At 40.5% G+C, this 16,463-nt stretch overlaps 1 protein-coding gene across 2 annotated transcripts in view; it reads left to right on the top strand.

The window, feature by feature from the left end:
* Positions 1–16,463, top strand: part of LOC110527256 (semaphorin-5B) — a 97,594-nt gene that overhangs the window by 32,039 nt on the left and 49,092 nt on the right. For both annotated transcript variants that reach the window (XM_090239668.1, XM_090239669.1), the window contains exon 2: positions 15,458–15,678. In XM_090239668.1, the coding sequence (XP_090095794.1) occupies positions 15,486–15,678 (193 nt within the window). In that variant the 5' untranslated portion in view covers positions 15,458–15,485. The remainder of the gene's footprint in view (positions 1–15,457; positions 15,679–16,463) is intronic.

Raw genomic sequence — 16,463 nt, 5'->3', positions numbered from 1 at the left:
CCCAGTCGTTAAGTTTCTTTGTTCTAAATCTGTGGAGTTGTTTGTTCTAATGATGGCTGCCAACGTTCTTATACCTTGCTTGCTAGCGTGCCAAATTCGGCGAACACAGTCACGTGCAGCTAGAATAATAGCAAAGTAGCTGCATTTGCGTTTGTTTAAGCTGTTGTCTAGTGATTTTATTTGAATACGTCTATAACAATGAGCTAATGATGAGAAATTTCGCCTGGCACAGAACATTTGCTCTCTCTCCAGGACACTGTTCAGAGGAGCTAGCCAACTACACAGCTAACACAATCACTTCAAACTGAAGCTGGAATGACAGCAAACTAACTGTATTTCTTTGTATATATCCATAGAAATGTTCCTGATTCATGATTTCAGCTGGCTGAGAAAAGCTGCCAGTCTGTCTGTCTCGTCCTGACTCCCGACATATTCATTACCCTAGTTAACCTGGAGATCGAATTTCAATATTGAAACAATGTTTAAAATGTCATAGAGACAGACGGCAAGTTTATTACAAATCTGCGCTGTTGAAAACCAAATGTTAGTCTAAAAGAAATGGGAGATAATGTCTAGATGTTTTTTAGAGGGTAGATCTAGTATATAAATTGCCTGGCTGGGCTGATGAGACAGTGGATTGCACAGTCAGATGGAACAGAGTAAATAGGCATTTCAACATCATAGATTTAGCCGGTGGTAACTTGTGGAATAGACACCAGCTGTAATGCGGTTTTAACCAATCAGCATCCAGTATTAGACCCACCCATTGTATAACACTGCATACCAATACCAAGCTGTACCAATACCAAGCAATACCAAGCTGCTTACCAATGTAATTACAGCAGTAAAACTAAATGTTTTGACATACCCGTGGTATACGGTGTGATATACCATGGCTTTCAGCCAATCAGAATTCAGGGCTCAAACCACCCAGTTTATAAAGTACAATATATCATTAATATCTCACTGATTCATCTCATTGTTGTCATGTAAATGTGTGTCTTGAAGATGTTGCTTGATAGTAATGGTGTGGTTATGGAAAGGCTACTCTGTTGTCCCTGTCCAGCAGAGACGAGGCTCCCTGCTTTCTTAAGGAAATAATGAATACATTATCCTACTCCACTCACTGTTCAGATTAGCAAAGTAATCTTGTTTATGTGGTTTTAAACAGACACCTTGCCAGCATGTAGAATGTTAGGTTGAGTTAAAACAGCGACTAGTCGTGGGAGCCTGCCAGTAGGAGCAGCCTTTTATCCGGGACAGAGTGAGTGTGAGGAGAGACTTCACAGGCCAGTGTTTAGCTACAGCATTAGAGGGAACAACGGAACACAACAGGTCAGGGCAGGAAATCAATAAAGACTTACACACTGGTGATTCACAGGGAAACATCTGGGGAAAGAGCAGTTAGTAGCAGGCCACTGGAGCCTGGACTGGGACTGGAGAACATTAGTTGTTTACTTGTTTTGTCCATGTAAGTATCTAAGTGTATACTTGTTTTGTCCATGTAAGTATCTAAGTGTATACTTGTTTTGTCCATGTAAGTATCTAAGTGTATACTTGTTTTGTCCATGTAAGTATCTAAGTGTATACTTGTTTTGTCCATGTAAGTATCTTAAGTGTATACTTTTTTTTGGTCCTCTTTTCTGAGAAGTGAATACAATTAGTCAATAATTGAAGTGAATACAATTAGTTATTTTGTTTTTTATTCAGGAAACATTCAGGAAAACGTAGTGTTTTGGTCTCATAAAGAGTTTTCATTATGAGAAGTGCATTGTATTTATTTATTATCATTAAGATAGGGATATATTTGTCAAGGGAGCCCTGACCAAAATATATTATCATAATGGTGTATAAAGGTAGCAGCATAATGGTGTATAAAGGTAGCAGCATAATGGTGTATAATGAGAGCAGCATAATGGTGTATAATGAGAGCAGCATAATGGTGTATAAAGGTAGCAGCATAATGGTGTATAATGAGAGCAGCATAATGGTGTATAAAGGTAGCAGCATAATGGTATATAATGAGAGCAGCATAATGGTGTATAAAGGTAGCAGCATAATGGTGTATAATGAGAGCAGCATAATGGTGTATAAAGGTAGCAGCATAATGGTGTATAATGAGAGCAGCATAATGGTGTATAAAGGCAGCAGCACAATGGTGTATAAAGGTAGCAGCATAATGGTGTATAAAGGTAGCAGCATAATGGTGTATAAAGGTAGCAGCATAATGGTGTATAATGAGAGCAGCATAATGGTGTATAAAGGTAGCAGCATAATGGTGTATAATGAGAGCAGCATAACGGTGTATAAAGGTAGCAGCATAATGGTGTATAAAGGTAGCAGCATAATTGTGTATAAAGGTAGCAGCATAATGGTGTATAATGGGAACAGCATAATGGTGTATAAAGGTAGCAGCATAATGGTGGATAAAGGTAGCAGCATAATGGTGTATAAAGGTAGCAGCATAATGGTGTATAAAGGTAGCAGCATAATGGTGTATAAAGGTAGCAGCATAATGGTGGATAAAGGTAGCAGCATAATGGTGTATAAAGGTAGCAGCATAATGGTGGATAAAGGTAGCAGCATAATGGTGGATAAAGGTAGCAGCATAATTGTGGATAAAGGTAGCAGAATAATGGTGGATAAAGGTAGCAGCATAATGGTGGATAAAGGTAGCAGCATAATGGTGTATAAAGGTAGCAGCATAATGGTGGATAAAGGTAGCAGCATAATGGTGTATATTGTGGTGTCATTTCTCACACATTGACTGGTTTATCAGATTTATACTTTTTCTTCAAACTTCACTCCAGATCCTCACTATTTGTCGATCTCCAAATCCTTTTAATTCCACTCTGTTTCGTCCATGAAGACAACATTTCATTTCCCAAATGAGGCATTAGTTCAGAGTCTGCTGAAACCCCTGTACAACCAAGTGCTAATGTAGTTACAATGTTAGTAATATATTGATAGAAGGAACACTTCTCTGAGAATTAGCCATAAGTGAAATAGTTGACATTCTGAAACCTTTAACAAGACACATTTCTAGGAACTGCCAGTATGGTGTGGTAGTTGTTGTGTCTAGACTTTCATTGGCCAAAAACATGTAAAGCATCTCATGGCTGTGAGAGAAAGGGGGGGATAGATTCTGTCTGCCAGGCCTTGCTCTGCTCCCTCTCCAGAGAGAGTGCCTTGTCATTCCATGTAAAAGCTGTGGTCCCACTTTAAACCAAGCAACCATTTAAAAGCCTTTTTAAGACCTTCACAGACGCTTCACAGATCATTAATCAATAAATGGTATGTAAAGGATGGGAAAAAGGGTTATACCACATATCCAGATATATCCTTAACGCCTGTTATATAGTGTGACTTTGCTTATAAAACCTTTGTGAAGCATCTACGAAGGCCTTATAAAGGGTTTACGAAGCCTTCATTAAGCGTTGACTTTAAACATGCTGTTTGTTGGTCATTACGCCCTGTTAGCAGCACATCCTCACTGTTCCAGTATATACAGTACTGTAGTCCCACGGCTGTCCCAGACAGGCCACCAACGCAGCACTTATCCACTCCTTCCATCAGGGGGTTTTCACCATGGTTGACACATCATCTCTCGCTCTACCCAGTAGTTAGACTGTCTCATCTTTCACAGATGATCACATTTGATACGTCCATAAAAGGACTTGGCATCCGTATAAAGGAGCTTTATGTGCTTTTACAACACATTGTTCTCTGTCTTCATCTTTTCTCCTCGCTCCCTCCTTTTCTCCTCCCTCCCTTTCCCGTCTCTTTCCCTCTCTCTTCCTCTCTTTGGTTCAGGCTCATATCTGAATGGAGCTGGATCATAGAGGGCTCTAGAGATGCCACCCCTGGTTTGGGAGTAGGCTTTAGAGGGATTTTGTGGGTCTGGGCCATTGAGGTGGATTAGACATGGTCAATACAGACCTGACTTTAGGGGGTCTGGAGAGAGTGGAGGGAGAATGAGAGGAGAACGGGTAACGCTCATTAGAAGACGTGGAGGGGGTGTGTGTGTGGGGAAGGTGTGTGGGTGTTAGGGTTACAGCTACAGACACCCTCCTATCAGGGCCATGTCTGCCTCAAAAAAAAACAGGCTACAGAGCAGTCCAGACCCTACTCTCCCCTGTCTGTCTGGACCAGCCCCAACTCTCTCCTGTCTGTCTGGACCAGCCCCTACTCTCTCCTGTCTGTCTGGACCAGCCCCTACTCTCTCCTGTCTGTCTGGACCAGCCCCTACTCTCTCCTGTCTGTCTGGACCAGCCCCTACTCTCTCCTGTCTGTCTGGACCAGCCCCTACACTACCCTGTCTGTCTGGACCAGCCCCTACTCTCTCCTGTCTGTCTGGACCAGCCCCTACTCTCCCCTGTCTGTCTGGACCAGCCCCTACTCTCCCCTGTCTGTCTGGACCAGCCCCTACTCTCCCCTGTCTGTCTGGACCAGCCCCTATTCTCCCCTGTCTGTCTGGACCAGCCTCTACTGTCTCCTGTCTGTCTGGACCAGCCCCTACTCTCTCCTGTCTGTCTGGACCAGCCCCTACTCTCCCCTATCTGTCTGGACCAGGCCCTACTCTCCCCTGTCTGTCTGGACCAGCCCCTACTCTCTCCTGTCTGTCTGGACCAGCCCCTACTCTCTCCTGTCTGTCTGGACCAGCCTCTACTCTCTCCTGTCTGTCTGGACCAGCCCCTACTCTCTCCTGTCTGTCTGGACCAGCCCCTACTCTCTCCTGTCTGTCTGGACCAGCCTCTACTCTCCCCTGTCTGTCTGGACCAGCCCCTACTCTCTCCTGTCTGTCTGGACCAGCCCCTACTCTCTCCTGTCTGTCTGGACCAGCCTCTACTCTCTCCTGTCTGTCTGGACCAGCCCCTACTCTCTCCTGTCTGTCTGGACCAGCCCCTACTCTCTCCTGTCTGTCTGGACCAGCCTCTACTCTCCCCTGTCTGTCTGGACCAGCCCCTACTCTCTCCTGTCTGTCTGGACCAGCCCCTACTCTCTCCTGTCTGTCTGGACCAGCCTCTACTCTCTCCTGTCTGTCTGGACCAGCCCCTACTCTGCCCTAACTGGAGTCAATCATGAGCTCTGAACTACTGCTATTCTCTCTCTCTCTAACTGGTGGAGCCTAAACACTTCTTCATACTAAACATACTAAACACTTCTCCATACTGAGATCCAGTGGTGGAAAGTAGTTAAGTAAACATATTTTAAAGTATTACTTAAGTAGTTTTTTGGGGTATTCGTACTTTACTTTACTATTCATATTTTTGGCAACTTTTACTTCACTACATTCCTAAAGAAAATAATGTACTTATTTACATTTTGACAGGAAAAGGGTCCAATTCACACACTTCCAGAGAACATCCCTGGTCATCCCTAATGCTTCTGACCTAGTGGACTCACTAAACATAAATGCTTCTTTGTAAATTAGTTTTGTAGTGTGCCCTTGACTATCCGTCTCAATAAAAAATATACTTTTACTTTTGATACATTTGAGCAATTTAATTTACTTTTGATACTTAAATATATTTTAAAACCAAATACTTTTAGACTTTTACTCAAGTTGTATTTTACTGGGTGACTTTCACTTTTACTTGAGTCATTTTCTATCAAGGTATCTTTACTTCTACTCAAGTATGACAATTGAGTAGTTTTTCCACCACTGCTGAGATCTAACATCTATTCATAACTGGTGGAGAGTCATTGGCTAGAAGTTGCCCAGCTGTGAGACTGTGACACGGACTACTAGCCTTTATTGTCCAGTTTGATTCATGGTTCTTCAAGACTGTATTGCATGGGCTCTGGTCCAAGGTAGTGCACTCTATAGGGAATAGGGTGCCATTTGGGATGCACACACTGTGTAGGGCAGCAGTTTAATGAGTAACTTGCCTGGTCAGGACTTAGATCCAAAGGCCAATTAGAGACAACAGAGGGCCTGGAGTAAAGCCTATAATCAAAAGTTGTGTTGCATGATTGATTTATTGCTGGCTGGGTGGTAGGAGGGTTTGGACTGTGTCTGGGTTCCACAGAGTGTAAGAAACAGGCGCACTTTAAATCCGGTCCAAAAATGACAGCACATAAGAACAATAACGTGCCAAAAACACGGAACATAGTAAAAGTGTAGCGCCTGACAAAATCCACATCACAATAAACCATTACACACAAAGACATGGTGGGGAACAGAGGCCTAAATACATGCAGTAATTATGGAATGAAAACCAGGTGTGTAATGGAACAAGACAAAACAAATGGAAATATGAGAAATGGAGCGGCGATGGCTAGAAAGCCGGTGACGTAGACCGCCGAACCCCGAAAGGAACAAGGAGAGGAGAACGCCGCCCCAACAAGGACAGGAGAACGCCGCCCGAACAAGGAGAGGAGAACGCCGCCCCAACAAGGAGAGGAGAACGCCGCCCGAACAAGGAGAGGAGAACGCCGCCCCAACAAGGAGAGGAGACGACTTCGGTGGAAGTCGTGACACCGTTGGTGTCAACACGAGCCAGCTTCCCTGTGGAACACTTTCAACACCTTGCAGAGTCCATGCCCTGACGAATTGAGGCTGTTCTGAGGGCAAAAGGGGGTGCAACTCAATATTAGGAAGGTGTTTCTAATGTTTTGTTAATCAATATTAGGAAGGTGTTTCTAATGTTTTGTTAATCAATATTAGGAAGGTGTTTCTAATGTTTTGTTAATCAATATTAGGAAGGTGTTCCTAATGTTTTGTTAATCAATATTAGGAAGGTGTTCCTAATGTTTTGTACCCTCAGTGTACAACATGTATAGGCTACATCACAAACTCCTAATTAAGACACTCTATAAAAAAATGCATCTGTTCATAATCATCCACATCACTAATCATCTCCATCAGCAATACATGTTGTTACCATGACAACCTACTGTATCCACTGCCATAATCAACAGAAGGAGACCCTCCCTTCTCTCATCCAAGATACCTGACTCTGATCATGTACACACACACACCCCCCTGGCAGCTGCTTGGCGCCCAAACACCAAGTCATTACAGTTGTGTCTGAACGCCTCTTATGCTTCACTGCCAACATTAATGATCAACTTTACTTTGTTACAAACTCTCCAGTCCTTCAGCACTACAACAAGGACATTGGGGAGAGAGGGAATGTGAGAAGGAGTGTGTGTGTGTGTGTGTGTGTGTGTGTGTGTGTGTGTGTGTGTGTGTGTGTGTGTGTGTGTGTGTGTGTGTGTGTGTGTGTGTGTGTGTGTGTGTGTATGTCCATGTGCAAGCACGATTGTGTGTGTGTGTTTTCCTCAGTGATGTACAGTGTGTGTGCCAGCGTCTGCTGATGCCCATGGTGATAGTGGGGCATTAAGCACCCAGATGGTTTTAGACTGGACTTGTGCCAAGTTGCCAACTCCAGTGGTCTCCGAGGCTGCTGTGAGCAGCTAGCTAGGGCCAGATGTTTAGGACTGCAGCAACTTACGCTCGATGCTTCCTTCTCCCTTCACTTGCTCCACATCTTTAAAGAGGAAGGAGGGTTCCACATCTGTGCCCACAACATGCAGGAGAGACACACGGTTGAATAACTACACCAGAAGTTTACAGTAACAGATGTAGTGTAATTGTTTGAGTCTGTCCGTCTTGGGGGTGTTGGGAGCAGAACAGAAGAAGAATGTCAGTCTCTGATGGACTAATATACACTATTCTATTCTGGACTATTCTATTCTACACTATTCTATTCTACACTATTCTATTCTAGACTATTCTATACTATTCTATTCTAGACTATTTTACACTATTCTATACTATTCTATACTATTCTATTCTGGACTATTCTATACTATTCTATTCTATACTATTCTATTCTGGACTATTCTATACTATTCTATTCTATACTATTCTATACTATTCTATTTTACACTATTCTATTCTGGACTATTCTATTCTGGACTATTCTATTCTACACTATTCTATTCTACACTATTCTATTCTAGACTATTCTATACTATTCTATTCTAGACTATTTTACACTATTCTATACTATTCTATACTATTCTATTCTGGACTATTCTATACTATTCTATACTATTCTATTCTGGACTATTCTATTCTACACTATTCTATTCTACACTATTCTATTCTAGACTATTCTATACTATTCTATTCTAGACTATTTTACACTATTCTATACTATTCTATTCTATACTATTCTATACTATTCTATTCTATACTATTCTATTCTGGACTATTCTATTCTACACTATTCTATTCTACACTATTCTATTCTAGACTATTCTATACTATTCTATTCTAGACTATTTTACACTATTCTATACTATTCTATTCTATACTATTCTATACTATTCTATTCTATACTATTCTATTCTGGACTATTCTATTCTACACTATTCTATTCTACACTATTCTATTCTAGACTATTCTATACTATTCTATTCTAGACTATTTTACACTATTCTATACTATTCTATTCTATACTATTCTATACTATTCTATTTTACACTATTCTATTCTGGACTATTCTATTCTACACTATTATATTCTACACTATTCTATTCTAGACTATTCTATACTATTCTATTCTAGACTATTTTACACTATTCTATACTATTCTATTCTATACTATTCTATACTATTCTATTTTACACTATTCTATTCTGGACTATTCTATTCTACAATATTATATTCTACACTATTCTATTCTAGACTATTCTATACTATTCTATTCTAGACTATTTTACACTATTCTATACTATTCTATACTATTCTATTTTACACTATTCTATTCTGGACTATTCTATTCTACACTATTCTATTCTACACTATTCTATTCTAGACTATTCTATACTATTCTATTCTAGACTATTTTACACTATTCTATACTATTCTATTCTATACTATTCTATACTATTCTATTTTACACTATTCTATTCTGGACTATTCTATTCTACACGATTATATTCTACACTATTCTATTCTATACTATTCTATTCTAGACTATTTTACACTATTCTATACTATTCTATTCTATACTATTCTATACTATTCTATTCTATACTATTCTATACTATTCTATTTTACACTATTCTATTCTGGACTATTCTATTCTACACTATTATATTCTACACTATTCTATACTATTCTATTCTAGACTATTTTACACTATTCTATACTATTCTATTCTATACTATTCTATTCTAGACTATTTTACACTATTCTATACTATTCTATTCTATACTATTCTATTTTTCACTATTCTATTCTAGACTATTTTACACTATTCTATACTATTCTATTCTATACTATTCTATTTTACACTATTCTATTCTAGACAATTTTACACTATTCTATACTACACTATTCTATCCGTTCTATTTTACACTATTCTAGACTATACTATACTATTCTATACATTCTATATTACACTATTCTATTCTATTCTACACTATTCTATTTTACACTATTCTAGACTATTCTATACTAAACTATTCTATACTATTCAAATCAAATCAAACTTTATTTGTCACATGCGCCGAATACAAGTATAGACTTTACCGTGAAATGCTGACTTACAAGCCCTTAACCAACAGTGTAGACTTTACTGTGAAATGCTGACTTACAAGCCCTTAACCAACAGTGTAGACTTTACTGTGAAATGCTGACTTCCAAGCCCTTAACCAACAGTGTAGACTTTACTGTGAAATGCTGACTTACAAGCCCTTAACCAACAGTGTAGACTTTACTGTGAAATGCTGACTTACAAGCCCTTAACCAACAGTGTAGACTTTACTGTGAAATGCTGACTTCCAAGCCCTCAACCAACAGTGTAGACTTTACTGTGAAATGCTGACTTCCAAGCCCTTAACCAACAGTGTAGACTTTACTGTGAAATGCTGACTTACAAGCCCTTAACCAACAGTGTAGACTTTACTGTGAAATGCTGACTTACAAGCCCTTAACCAACAGTGTAGACTTTACTGTGAAATGCTGACTTACAAGTCCTTAACCAACAGTATAGACTTTACTGTGAAATGCTGACTAACAAGCCCTTAACCAACAGTGTAGACTTTACTGTGAAATGCTGACTTCCAAGCCCTTAACCAACAGTGTAGACTTTACTGTGAAATGCTGACTTCCAAGCCCTTAACCAACAGTGTAGACTTTACTGTGAAATGCTGACTTCCAAGCCCTTAACCAACAGTGTAGACTTTACTGTGAAATGCTGACTTACAAGCCCTTAACCAACAGTGTAGACTTTACTGTGAAATGCTGACATACAAGCCCTTAACCAACAGTGTAGACTTTACTGTGAAATGCTGACTTACAAGCCCTTAACCAACAGTGTAGACTTTACTGTGAAATGCTGACATACAAGCCCTTAACCAACAGTGTAGACTTTACTGTGAAACGCTGACTTACAAGCCCTTAACCAACAGTGTAGACTTTACTGTGAAATGCTTACTTACAAGCCCTTAACCAACAGTGTAGACTTTACTGTGAAATGCTGACTTCCAAGCCCTTAACCAACAGTGTAGACTTTACTGTGAAATGCTGACTTCCAAGCCCTTAACCAACAGTGTAGACTTTACTGTGAAATGCTGACTTCCAAGCCCTTAACCAACAGTGTAGACTTTACTGTGAAATTCTTACTTACAAGCCTTTAACCAACAGTGTAGACTTTACTGTGAAATGCTGACTTACAAGCCCTTAACCAACAGTGCAGATCAAGAAGAAGAAAATATTTACCAAGTAGACTAAAATAAAAAGTAATAATAACAAGTAACACAACGTGGGGGTCAGTGTGGGGGGTATATACAGGGGGCACCTGTACCAAGTCAGTCTGGGGGGTATATACAGGAGGCACCTGTACCGAGTCAGTCTGGGGGGTATATACAGGAGGCACCTGTACCGAATCAGTGTGGGGGGTATATACAGGGGGCACCTGTACCGAGTCAGTGTGGGGGGTATATACAGGAGGCACCTGTACCAAGTCAGTGTGGGGGGTATATACAGGAGGCACCTGTACCGAGTCAGTGTGGGGGGTATATACAGGGGGCACCTGTACCGAGTCAGTGTGGGGGGTATATACAGGAGGCACCTGTACCAAGTCAGTGTGGGGGGGTATATACAGGAGGCACATGTACCAAGTCAGTGTGGGGGGTATATACAGGAGGCACCTGTACCAAGTCAGTGTGGGGGGTATATACAGGAGGCACCTGTACCAAGTCAGTGTGGGGGGGTATATACAGGAGGCACCTGTACCAAGTCAGTGTGGGGGGGTATATACAGGAGGCACCTGTACCAAGTCAGTGTGGGGGGGTATATACAGGAGGCACCTGTACCAAGTCAGTGTGGGGGGGTATATACAGGAGGCACCTGTACCAAGTCAGTGTGGGGGGTATATACAGGAGGCACCTGTACCAAGTCAGTGTGGGGGGGTATATACAGGAGGCACCTGTACCAAGTCAGTGTGGGGGGGTATATACAGGAGGCACCTGTACCAAGTCAGTGTGGGGGGGTATATACAGGAGGCACCTGTACCAAGTCAGTGTGGGGGGGTATATACAGGAGGCACCTGTACAGAGTCAGTGTGCGGGGGTATATACAGGAGGCACCTGTACCAAGTCAGTGTGGGGGGTATATACAGGAGGCACCTGTACCAAGTCAGTGTGGGGGGGTATATACAGGAGGCACCTGTACCAAGTCAGTGTGCGGGGTTATATACAGGAGGCACCTGTACCAAGTCAGTGTGCGGGGGTATATACAGGAGGCACCTGTACCAAGTCAGTGTGCGGGGTTATATACAGGAGGCGCCTGTACCAAGTCAGTGTGGGGGGGTATATACAGGAGGCACCTGTACCAAGTCAGTGTGGGGGGGTATATACAGGAGGCACCTGTACCAAGTCAGTGTGGGGGGTACATACAGGAGGCACCTGTACCAAGTCAGTGTGGGGGGGTATATACAGGAGGCACCTGTACCAAGTCAGTGTGGGGGGGTATATACAGGAGGCACCTGTACAGAGTCAGTGTGCGGGGGTATATACAGGAGGCACCTGTACCAAGTCAGTGTGCGGGGGTATATACAGGAGGCACCTGTACCAAGTCAGTGTGCGGGGGTGTATACAGGAGGCACCTGTACCAAGTCAGTGTGCGGGGGTACAGGCTAGTTGAGGTAATCTGTAAATGTAGGTGGGGGTGAAGTGACTATGCATAGGTAACAAACAAACAGCAAGTAGCAGCAGTGTACAAAAGGGAGGGGGGGTGAATGTAAATTGTCCGGTGGCGATTTTATGAATTGTTCAGCAGTCTAATGGCTTGGTGCTAGAAGCTGTTGAGGAGCCTTTTGGTCCTAGACTTGGTGCTCCGGTATTCTATTCTATACTAAACTTGTCTATACTAAACTAAACAATTCTATACTAAACTTTTCTACACTAAACTATTCTATCCTAAACTTTTATATTCTAAACTATTCTATACTATACTAAACTATTCTATACTAATCTATTCTACACTATACTATTCTATAATAAAATATTATATACTGAACTATTCTATACTAAGCTATTCTATACTAAACTATTTTATTGTAAACTATTCTATACTAAGCTATTCTATACTAAACTATTTTATTGTAAACTATTCTATACTAAGCTATTCTATACTAAACTATTTTATTGTAAACTATTCTATACTAAGCTATTCTATACTAAACTATTTTATTGTAAACTATTCTATACTAAACTATTCTATACTATACTAAACTATTCTATACTAATCTATTCTACACTATACTATTCTATTCTAAACTATTCTATACTAAACTATTCTATACCAAACTATTTTAATGTAAACTATTCTATACTAAACTATTCTATTGTAAACTATTCTATACTAAACTATTATATTGTAAACTATTCTATACCAAACTATTTTATTGTAAACTATTATATACTAAACTATTTTAATGTAAACTATTCTATACTATACTATTCTATTCTAAACTATTCTATACTAAACTATTTCATTGTAAACTATTTTATTGTAAACTATTCTATACTATACTATTCTATTCTAAACTATTCTATACTAAGCTATTCTATACTAAACTATTTTAATGTAAACTATTCTATACTAAGCTATTCTATACTAAACTATTCTATTGTAAACTATTCTATACTAAACTATTCTATACCAAACTATTTTATTGTAAACTATTATATACTAAACTATTTTAATGTAAACTATTCTATACTATACTATTCTATAATAAAATATTCTATACTAAACTATTCTATACTGAACTATTCTATTCTAAACTATTCTATACTAAACTATTTTATTGTAAACTATTCTATTCTAAACTATTCTATACTAAACTATTTTAATGTAAACTATTCTATACTAAACTATTTTATTGTAAACTATTCTATACTAAACTATTTTATTGTAAACTATTCTATACTAAACTATTCTATACTAAACTATTTTAATGTAAACTATTCTATACTAAACTATTTTATTGTAAACTATTCTATACTAAACTATTTTAATGTAAACTATTCTATACTAAACTATTTTATTGTAAACTATTCTATACTAAACTATTCTATACTAAACTATTTTATTGTAAACTATTCTATACTAAACTATTTTATTGTAAACTATTCTATACTAAACTATTCTATACTAAACTATTTTAATGTAAACTATTCTATACTAAACTATTTTATTGTAAACTATTCTATACTAAACTATTTTAATGTAAACTATTCTATACTAAACTATTTTATTGTAAACTATTCTATACTAAACTATTTTAATGTAAACTATTCTATACTAAACTATTCTACTCTATGAAAATAGGCCATTGTTCTCTTATTCTATTGGCTAAAGGGGATTAGGGGGACCACACACTGTTCCCTCAACCCCTGCATATCTATCTTCATACCTCACACTGTTCCCTCAACCCCTGCATATCTACCTTCATACCACACACCGTTTCCTCAACCCCTGCTTATCTATCTTCATACCACACACTGTTCCCTCAACCCCTGCATATCTACCTTCATACCACACACTGTTCCCTCAACCCCTGCATATCTACCTTCATACCACACACTGTTCCCTCAACCCCTGCATACCTACCTTCATACCACACAATGTTTCCTCAATCCCTGCACATCTACCTTCATACCTCACACTGTTCCCTCAACCCCTGCATATCTACCTTCATACCACACACTGTTCCCTCAACCCCTGCATATCTACCTTCATACCACACACTGTTCCCTCAACCCCTGCATATCTACCTTCATACCACACACTGTTCCCTCAACCCCTGCATACCTACCTTCATACCACACACTGTTTCCTCAATCCCTGCACATCTACCTTCATACCTCACACTGTTCCCTCAACCCCTGCTTATCTACCTTCATACCACACACTGTTCCCTCAACCCCTGCGTATCTACCTTCATACCACACACGGTTCCCTCAACCCCTGCATATCTACCTTCATACCACACACTGTTCCCTCAACCCCTGCATACCTACCTTCATACCACACACTGTTTCCTCAATCCCTGCACATCTACCTTCATACCACACACTGTTCCCTCAACCCCTGCATATCTACCTTCATACCACACACTGTTCCCTCAACCCCTGCGTATCTACCTTCATACCACACACGGTTCCCTCAACCCCTGCATATCTACCTTCATACCACACACTGTTTCCTCAACCCCTGCATATCTATCTTCATACCACACACTGTTCCCTCAACCCCTGCATATCTACCTTCATACCACACACTGTTTCCTCAATCCCTGCACATCTACCTTCATACCACACACTGTTCCCTCAACCCCTGCATATCTATCTTCATACCACACACCGTTCCCTCAACCCCTGCTTGTCTATCTTCATTTGAATGAATGTGTGTGATTATCAGTAATGACAGGATAAGTTTGTTGGGGTTTGGGATAGGGGGAGTAGCTCAATTACTGTTGCGTTGCTATAACCTTTGACCCCGCTAATGTCATTTGGGTCAGCGTTGGTGGCCACTCACTCCAGCTCTGCACAATGTCAGCACACTAGACAGGTGTCAATTGGCCAGCCCATAAAACCAGGGGTCAGGAAGGCTTCGGGTCACTAAAGGTTTAAATGAAATGATCAGATTTGTTAAATGGATCTATTCTGGCATAGAGGTAAAACATATTATTATCTGTGGTCTGTGGTGTTCAGTTGACACGCTGCTCTTGCTACCTTGATTTCCCATATCTTTCAAGGAGTAAAAATATCTAAAAGCTCAAATACATTTTATACAGAAGACAATGTCGTTCTAGTTGTCTTTCGCTGCACTTTACTGTCTAAGTGGTGATTGGCTGTCTGTATGTTATAATCAATCGTCATTGGCCATGTGTATGTTTGACTGACAGCTCTGTCCTTCCTCCCTCAGGTGTGTCCTGTGAGGACCAGTTAGAGGTATGGTGGGCGTGGTTGGTCCCGTAACCATGGCGACATCTCTGTGGGAGGTTGTGTCCCTTCCTCCCGTTGGTCTACTGCTGCTCCTCTGCCTGCCACTCTGTCTATGCCAGCAGCCATTGGTCAACTTTGAGAGCCCGTTCCCGCCCCTACCGGAGTGTACCAGGAAAGTTCATCCCATCGTCCCATACAAAGGTGAGCACATTAGATACTTTGAGCATTTGCCTGTTGTGCCGGATAGGCAGGGTTTTCATTTTTAAGAGTATGCAATTGGTTACGGTGCTCCAGGCAGCTCAGTCAAGCATAGCGAAAGTATTTGACAGATTTCCAATACCATTTTGTAAATCTACTCCTCACTAGCATCATCATTCCAATGAGATGTTTCACAATGGTTTGCTATTCACTGCTATCTCCTCTGAGGATTCTGCAGCCTCATCCTTCTCAATCACTCCTCTGCCCGGAACGCCAGCTATATGGGTCTGGCCCAAGAGAAACCGAAAGGACAGCAACATTTTGTGATTGTAGATAATTGGACTCCTCTCATTTCTGGAGCCTTTTCCCTTTTAAGAGAGCTGTCTATTCTTTCTCTCTCTCATCCCCAAAACCCCTCCCTCGCTCCTTCCCTCCACTGTCAGCTCTTTTCAGGGTTCCATTATCTAGAGAGAGAGAGAGAGAGAGAGAGAGAGAGACTACTTTCCACTCCATTTGGATGTCTGTTAGAAAGTGTCTGTCCTTTGCCAGGATGCTCCCCCCCTCAGGGGTGTAATTTCTGAAAGGGTTCTGAGGAGAGGAGGTGGGGGAGGAAGAGAGGGGAGAATGGCAAACTGTTCTGTCAGTCAACTGTCAATCATCAGACACTTGTCACACTTGTCACATGCTGGTTCAATGTGGCTGAGACTGGCATCACTATGTACCTCAGGGAACACTGCTGTCTGCTATTGTTGTCTTACTGGAGACCGGATGGGCAACTCTGATGTGGG

This window comes from Oncorhynchus mykiss, chromosome 7, assembly GCF_057628025.1.
Source record: "Oncorhynchus mykiss isolate SJ-2025 chromosome 7, ASM5762802v1, whole genome shotgun sequence".
Lineage (NCBI taxonomy): Eukaryota > Metazoa > Chordata > Actinopteri > Salmoniformes > Salmonidae > Oncorhynchus > Oncorhynchus mykiss.
The sequence above is the reverse complement of the archived record's forward strand: the minus strand, read 5'-3'. Positions and strand labels throughout refer to the sequence as shown.